General features: G+C 46.0%; 1 protein-coding gene across 1 annotated transcript in view; it reads left to right on the top strand.

The window, feature by feature from the left end:
* Window positions 1-2120: 2120 nt before the first annotated feature.
* Window positions 2121-8637, top strand: part of LOC146175941 (glucoside xylosyltransferase 2-like) — a 12258-nt gene continuing 5741 nt past the window's right edge. Inside the window, exons 1-3 of the mRNA XM_084581224.1 lie at window positions 2121-2261; window positions 5312-5443; window positions 6084-6276. Coding sequence (XP_084437350.1) covers window positions 2121-2261; window positions 5312-5443; window positions 6084-6276 — 466 coding nt within the window. The remainder of the gene's footprint in view (window positions 2262-5311; window positions 5444-6083; window positions 6277-8637) is intronic.

The following is an 8637-nucleotide window of genomic DNA, read 5'->3' as shown; positions in this document are numbered from 1 at the left end:
GAACATACTGTGACATCGTCTGTGTAAATAATGAACTGCATCTCTGCTATTTCCGCTAATATCCACGCCAAAGGGATGAGTGCAATATTAAACAAAAATGGGCTAAAACTAACCCTTGCGGCACGCCTCTGTTCGAAGTGTAATTGCCAATTTGTTGTCCGTGTATCCGGACAGAAAACGTACTGTCCTTAAGCAAGTCATACACCACCTTTATGGCCTGAAGGGAAATGCGCATACTTTCCATGTTGTTAAGGTTTTTGGCATTTAACACGTTATCGTATGCCTTTTAAACGTCGGTAGTCACCACAGTGCGTACAATGTGGCTATTAGACGACATATCTACGACCTCTTTGGCTAGTATGGCCAACCCATTCTCTGTGCCAAGGCTTGTAAGAAATCCAACTTGCCGGGCACGGAAGTTTTTCTGACATTCCAACCACCATGACAGGCGGGTGCCTATCATTTTTTCATACATCTTGCACATTTTGGGTGTTAGAGATATTGGCCGCAAAGATTGTAGTTTTGTAGAAGGTTTTCCAGGCTTTGGTATTAGTACCACCACCGGGTGTTTCTAGCCGACCGGAATTTCTTCTTCTTGCCATATCTCATTTATCACATAGAACAGACTGACAAATACGTCTCCTTCTAAATTCTTGATTATCTCGAAGGAACATCGTCATGCCCAGGAGCAGTTTTACCATTTGCTTCTTCGATACCAGCCAATAAATTGAATATGTCAGATGGTGATGTTATACCCGTTTTATCAACCACATCCTTCGTATAGTTGCGACATCCCTTGAAAAGCACGACGCGACAGTCAAAGATGTTGAATAATAAGTAAAGCAAACACTTGCATGTCAGTGGAGACTCAAAAAAAGGACAAACGCCCCTAAATGGACGTGGCATAAACGGAACAACTCGCGAAACAGAGCGCCAGGGAATGCGTGCACTAAGGGAGAAAACAGAAGCACTGTCCTTTTGTGTCTCGTCATTTCAGGGCTGTTAATTTTTACCCACCATAAATCTGCCCCGACTGAACTGAACATGTCCTCTGATACATTTATTTTGATCGATCACGATATAGGCCGATCCGGTATCATCCTGCCTGGGCCTAGTCACGTTGCAGCTGTGGGAAGTGCTGCTCGGACTTGCAGCCCTCATTACGTAACACGCATCAAAGGAAGCTCACCTTGAATAACTGACATGTGCGGCCATTCCTCCCGCGCTGTCCTTCTCTATACCGGATGACTTGTTCAGGCAGCCGCCAGACTGTGCCCATGCTGCCCGGGTTATAGAATGCAGGTGCCCGCTGGTTGAACAGGAGTAAATCAAAGCTGACGACCTAGAGCTGTTTTGCTTGGTTTTGCTAGTGCCATGGGTGCATCGAACATCGCATGATCTCTGACGTTAGTGAGAATCAATCACTTTTCAAAGTCAAATGTCAAAGATCGCTAGTCATGGTCAAGTGATCAGTTAGTGACCTGTCCATGTGTCCGCTTACCATTTCACAATAGACTGTGCGTCGCGACACAGGCCAAGTCCCAGTTTGACCTTCACTCAAGGTTAAGGACGCCACGACAGAAGCAAGCGGTCCTCGGCAAGATTTTAACTCGAGGTGTAGAGCTACCGCTCTAGAAACGTGCGCGAAGCTCAAGTTGAAAAGCTCATGACCTGAGGTTCATTGGGTATACCATAGGCAGAGTAGAAATTAAAGCCTGGTGTCCGGGCACCTCGAAAATCCAGGGTTTAGAAAGGTAGCCTAGGTGTATTCCTTCGCGAAACGCTGGGGCGGACTAACATCACAACAGCAGAGTGTGCTTCCACGTGAGCATTTTTTCATCGTTCGGGTTCTCTCTAGGCTAAAAAGAAGAAATCGCGTTGACGTTAGACCAAAAATTACGAAATGGTGTGTCTGAAAAATGTCCAGTAATACACTAAAGCTATGAAGAATTCCGCAAACTAAGGCGGCTACTCTTTTTAACTTGCATTTTAAAGAAGCCACCTTGAACTGAAGTATTCAGCGTTTTGTGTTCAGCCTTTGTCTTCTAAACATTATATAAACACTGCTTTTTTTTAATGCTGTTTGCGAATGATGACGTTTTGCTTCCGGCAGCCAAAAAATGACACTGGTCTTTGTGATATGCGAAAATCACTTCAACATCGGCTTGGTGGCGATTAAGTCAGCGGTGGCTTATTCTTATACGCCGATGCACCTGGTCGTCTTCGCGGATAATCGCAACCTCCGAAAAATGAAGAATCAGGTAAGCTTTTTTTTTTGGCTTGCGAATAGTTATTTCCACATAGTGGCGAAGCTGCCACAAGACAGATGTAAAAAATGTATGATATGCAGGAAATTTAACCTCCACTATCAAGGATACGACATCAGAGCCCGTCTGCGGTCTTTCCTTGCGCATCCTGTTTTAAATATACAGTCGAACTCGAATAGTTCGAATTTTGTTCATATCGAACTAACAGAACATCCCCTTGAATATCCCATTTAAAAGTATAGGTCATATATACGTCGTATATGAAACTCCAATTTCACTGTTTGTTCTATATATCGAACTTCGCACCACACACTGGAAGGTGCACCTTACCTAAAGACGATCTCATCATCCTCTGCCGTTTACCGCGTGACCTTTTCAAGCCATGAATGGAAGGAATGAGAGAGAATAGTACGGGGAGAGCTGGTCTAGAGAAGCGCCGCAACCATTTCCCCCCATGTACGCATCTGCGGCGGTCGTTTGCCGCGCATCAGCACGTGACGGTTGCAAGCCATGTGCGTGAAGGAACGAGAGAGAACTGGTTGAATGATGATGAGGGATGTTCGAAGAAAAAAAAGTAATTCCCGATAAAGCCACTGTGTTCCAACAATGGACCACCGTCGGTCCAATGACGGTGTGCTCCATGCCATTGTGCACAAACCGAACGTCCACTCGCGTCCTGGATGCAACGTTTCGTTCATCTCGTCGACTGTAAGCATGCCTCACAAAATTATTTGTGTCTGTGGCTTAAACGCGCCAACAAGGAAGCTTAAAACAGCAGCACAACCACAGCAGGTAGTAAGAGTCGGCGAAGCCCTGGCCCTGCTTCAGCGACAGGCTAACCATGCCCTCCGAGATAACTGTCGCGAAACTACCAAACTTTCTTTAGTCAGTCGCCGCTAGCGACCCGTATAGCGCTTGTGCGTAGTGTAAAACGATCCACCAGATGACCCAAATGCAGTGCCAACAATTGGGAGGCGGGGGGGGGGGGGGGGGGGGGACTGCCTTATCCAGCTCTGGACTTGAGGCCCAATGAGCCCTCGAGACACGCGCGCAGATAGCAGCGGCAGCAGCTGGAGTCCCGAACTAGGGACCCCACTTACACATCCTCCTCCCTTATCTCTGCTCAATACAGTTTTTCAGTCAATCAGGTTCAATTTTGTTTGGGCAGAAATGCAACAGAAGTATAACAGTTTATTCGCCTTGCAATGGACCACATTGTTAAGCACTAAATTCTAATTGGCACGTTTCGCATCCTCGAAAGTCATTTGCTGTCCTGGACATTATGTATTAGCTGCAATGATTTATGGATTTTCCGAATACAACCATGTGCACTGTCAATAACGTAATTTTGGAGAATATTTGGTGAAGTGCATATTTCTAAACATTTGCCTGAGCGACGCCGGGGAATTTCTCTGGATTCACGAATATGACACCGAAGTTCTAATACAACAGCCGCTTGCGGTGGGGGCTGGCCTTCCACCAAATTTTTCATCTGTTGTAGGCCGTCATTGCACCCGCCACCGCTACTATGGTGGACGACGGCTGTTGCGATGCGCATCTTTCTCTCCCTGTCCTTTTTTCTTTCTTCTCTATTTTCTCTTTTGTCCGCACGAGGAAGCGGAGGTGGCTCAGCAACACAGCCAATAGCAGGCCCGTACATATTATTTTCCTAATACTCGCAACAGCAGCAGCAGCAGTAATTGCGTTGGTCGCTTTAGAGATTAGCGACCGAAGTATAAGAAAATTAGTAAAAATTCGAATTCAGCCAATACAGCAGAGCACGTGAGCGCGAGTCATTGTAAATTACTAGATGCATAGTAAAAATTGCGGTGAAACCTACTGCAGGTTTCTTTTCTTTCCAACAACTAACGCGGAGTCCCCATGTCATTTTTTCTTTCGCTAACATACAGCTCTCAGAAATATAGCTGTTGTATGTACACCCTTTGTCAGAAGTAGAGCCCAGGGGGCCTACTTCTGAGCCATGCTATGTGGCTCGTAATGCATTCCTAGATTTCCAAACTTGCCGAAGGTAAGATCTTTCGTCCTACCCTCTCCAATGGCTAGGACGTCCACTATTGTTAAAGACGTCACAATATATGACTTAAAAGCAAACCCTCTGCTCCCTAAACTTTTAAAAAGGCTGTGCCTTCCTTAGTAGAGGCATATCAGGAAGGGGTACAAGCCGCAGTGGAAATCAATTGGGGGGTTCTAACTGGGCTCGCACTCTGCAGAGAGCCAAACGCCACGCCGCTAGCTCAGCCTACAGCCGTGGCAGGAAAGAACGACACACCGAGGCCACGCTGTTTATTCGAGCTTGGTCGTTGCAGCATTCGCACGCTGCGAAGTCGTGGCGTCGTCTCTCATATGATGCTGAGTATTTCTGTGGAGGTGAACGGAGAGGGAGGATGAGGGCCGCTGGGTGAGCTGCGCCAATCTCTCTCAACCCTGCTCTCTCCGCAGTAGCTCCAAGCTTAAGAGGCCAAGAGGGGAAAAATTCGCGCTCCCCTCGAGAGAGAGAGCGCGAGGGTGTATACAGGCTCATGCGTTCAAGGGAAATAGGGAATCTTCACACAATTTATTACGTAATGTACGAAAACCCCCCATGATTCTTTTATTTTTCGGTCTTGTATGCTATATACGTGCCTTTTATTGTGCCTGTTTTGTATTTACTATGTGTTGCCGCATGTACTAAGCCCGATCAGGATTAGTAGTTATACGAAATATATCAATAAATAAACTTGTCGACAAATATTCTTTACTTTATAGTGTCAGCACAGGCACGCGACATCTCCTTATTCTCTAGTTATTGTAATTTCCTGGGCCGCATCTGAGGTCTCTGCTTGCAAGCCTTTTATCGCTGCGAAAGCTCCGCCGCCCACTAAAAACTGCCTTTTTTTTTTTCTGGAAGCGTTGCACCACTGTTTTGCTGCTTCAGTTTTAGCTTTCTTCCTTGATGACATAGTACCTCAAGCGCCAATGTTCATTGCTCAGAGCGTTTCTTTTTTGATCTATTTCGTTTGTGTATTTTCTTCGGTGTCTTCAAGTATGCCTCGTGGCCTGAAACAATCAAGAGGCGAGTTACTTTCGAAGTGCGCCCAGTGTGGTTTCCCAAGCATGATACGCACGCGTGGTGGGCCACGCTTAGACCATGCTCAACGCAGCGACTCTTGCTACCGGTAAGTGTCATCGTTTGATGCGCGTTCCTCATTAGCATGCAGTGTTTCATGCTCGGATTTATAAGTTATGTTTGTTTTTCACGGAAATCCTGAGCATATGAAGCGCGAAAGGACCTTGGAAAACAAATTTAAGCGATCGCCACAGCTTTTATCTTATCTTCCTCCGTCGCACTTTTTCAGCAAAAACCTCCGCACATGTTGTAATTTTTTTTTCATATTTTTGAAACTTTGTATGCAAAACAGTGTTCCCGTTTTCCTCTACTTCGTATAGCAATGCATCTATGATTGCTCACTCTTTCGTTTTATAATGCTCTTTTAACTATTATGTTTGTCTTCATCACTGCTATATTGCAAATATTCCTTTTGTATGGGATTTCATTTATTTTGCTCCCCTCTTATGTAATGCCGCTCCTAGGGGTCCTTAAGGAAAAATAAATTATGATGATGATAATGATGAAATTCTATTAAGAAAATTTTATACAGCAAGGGTTCTCAAAAATTATCCGCAAGCCACCAAGCCTACCTGCCCGCTTGGCTGCCCACCAGCGCAGCTTAAGCGTCCCCACAACTTTTGCGAATGGCTGTTAGGAAAATAGCGAATATAAATATGTGCTAACGCGACCATGTGTTCCTTTCGTAGAGTATGCTTCCGGACGTGGATGCCATGCTGTACGCGGACACGGATGTGGTATTCGTTCATCCCGTGGAAGACTTATGGCGCATATTCTACGCCATGAACGAATGGCAGATGGCGGCCATGGCGCCGGAGACCGAGAGCCTTACCGAGAACTACTACATCAAGAAGGCGCTCTACCCATTTGTGAAACCCTTCGGTAAGGCAGCGTAGAAACCAACATTTTATTTAAGGAAGCAGCCAGTCCAGAATTTGAAAACGAATTTTTTTTTTCCTGCTCCCACTAGTCGAGATATTACGGCAACAGCCGCTCGGTAACCGCATTCACGCTTTGCATCAGTCGCCTGTGTTAAGGTCCGATCACACTTGCGACTAGCAGCGGTCGCGCGACCGTTTTGGTCGAAAAGCGACAGTCGCAAATGGTCGCATCGGTCGAAAAGCGACTGCCGCGGGCCGATCGGGCACTGCTCGAATTTCCAGTCGCGCGACTACTAGTCGCAAACCATTTCACCAATCAGCGAGGTCCCGGAGTACTCGATCGAGCACCTTCTCAATGCAATTAAAGATACCCCTACTTTTTCAACAAACGGCACCCGGAATTCAAAGGCAGGGAGAAGGATATGGCCTGGGAGGAGATTGGAAAGATATTCGAACTGTCCGGTAAGCACCATGAACTTTTGAGAAATGAGTTTTTCACGCAGGCGCAACATTTTATATTGACACCACGGTGATTGACACCGTCTATTCGTCGTCGGCGTTCTCCTGGAAACACGAGAGCGCAGCATGCGCACCGGCTCCCCTGAAAAAGTTGAAGTTTCTGGCAAGCGGCTGCTACCGCTGTCATCGCCCAGTAGCTCTCCTACTCTCAACTCGTTCGGAACGAGAACAGAACGAGAAGGCTTCTGTCGCAAGTGTGAACATCGGTAGTGGCGAGCTCCTCTCCTCTGGTCGCGCGACTGGTAGTCGCGCGTCCTCATCTAGTCGCAAATGTGAATAGACCTTTACAGGTGTTACGGCCAGCACTCCTGCCTGCTCTCTTGACACTATTCAGCGGGCATATATAGCAGCACGTATCAGCCATACTGTTTTGCATTAATAACACATCGACAGATGGCAGCAGCCACCTACACTCCTGCTCATTTCTCGCCTTCGGCCCAGCTGTCAAATGAGTCCCCGTTGAGTCGGCAATGCGCACAGGCTATGGGTAATCGCAACTTCATGAAGAGGTCGTGTCCGGCATCACTGTAGGGCACAAACCAATATGGCCGTGCGATATGGTTTTGTGCTAGAACTTGCAATTTATGCGCTGCTTTGATTTCTTTGTTCGGGCATATAACACTGTCGGTGCTTTGGCAAAGAGCGGATCACTCCACCCAGCCGGTTTTGCCTGATCGGAATAGATACCAAAATACAAAATCGGCACTCTGCGCAGCTTTTTTTTTTTTTTTTTACTGTAGACGCGTCTAAATCTGAAACCGAGGAGCAGCAGAGCACTCTAAGGGTAAAATATCTTTTCCGACACGAAAAGAAGGACTTCGCGTAGTTCCCATAACCGAAAGTGCTCCCGGTGGTACATGGGGATTTGTTTTCTTTGTACTAAGGCTTTTGAAGTCTTTATTTGCAGGACTGGTTTTCGGTGTTTCAAGTTTTCGAACGACTTTCTACCTGTTTCAGCGGTAGCTTGATGCATAGATTGCGTCGTTTCCCTAGCAAAAAAAGCCTATTAGTCACAATAACCTCATACTAAACTCATACTAAAATCGTATAAATCTTGTATAATCTCATACAAATGTCCTTCAACGCATGAGAAATATATGAGAGTGTATGAGATTTGTATGAATTTAGTGCAAGTTTAGTGTGAGAAATCTGTATGAGGTTATTGTGACTCATACAGTTTTTCGTTAGGGAATTATGCTGAACCACTCCTTAACTGCCAGGTGCGGGTTTTCATTTAGGTTCGCCGGAGGTATTATTGTGTCCTATCCTATCTTTCCTTATCTATAGTCAACACGTCCATACACCCAATGATGTTTCTACATAATAGAAAGAGAACATACAACAGAAAGGCAAGGAAATTAACCAGGCGATGCCCAGTAGGCTACCCTACTCGTGGGGAGGGGAACAAGGGGAGGAAAAGGAAAGAAGGAGCGCCAAAGAAATAGCGTCTGTCACATGTAGTAAAAGGGGTAGAAAGCCTACATTTACAGTCTTGAACTCAACCCCGAGTCCTTTAAAAACTTAGGAGCGCTATCTCTGATTTCCTTTGTGATGAAGAGTCACCCAGGCGCCCAGAATCTTAGCTTTAGTACGAACGCGGGAGTCCAACGGCGGACTGTAGCTGGCAGGAAGGCACGCTCATGCTCAAACTGAGGGCAGTCACAAAGTACGTATGTGCGCAATCGTTTCAACACATCTGCACTGTTCACACATAACGTTTCTACGTCTTCTGCGGCTTTTCATCTTCTTGTCTCTATAAAGTTGCTTCAAAAGCTTATTCAAACGCATTAAAGTCAATTAAATTGCCTCCTTGAATCGAATGTTTCTACATTGTATTTTTCTA

This window comes from Amblyomma maculatum, chromosome 10 (assembly GCF_055883805.1).
Source record: "Amblyomma maculatum isolate TAMU_Amacu chromosome 10, ASM5588380v1, whole genome shotgun sequence".
NCBI lineage: Eukaryota > Metazoa > Arthropoda > Arachnida > Ixodida > Ixodidae > Amblyomma > Amblyomma maculatum.
The sequence above is the reverse complement of the archived record's forward strand: the minus strand, read 5'-3'. Positions and strand labels throughout refer to the sequence as shown.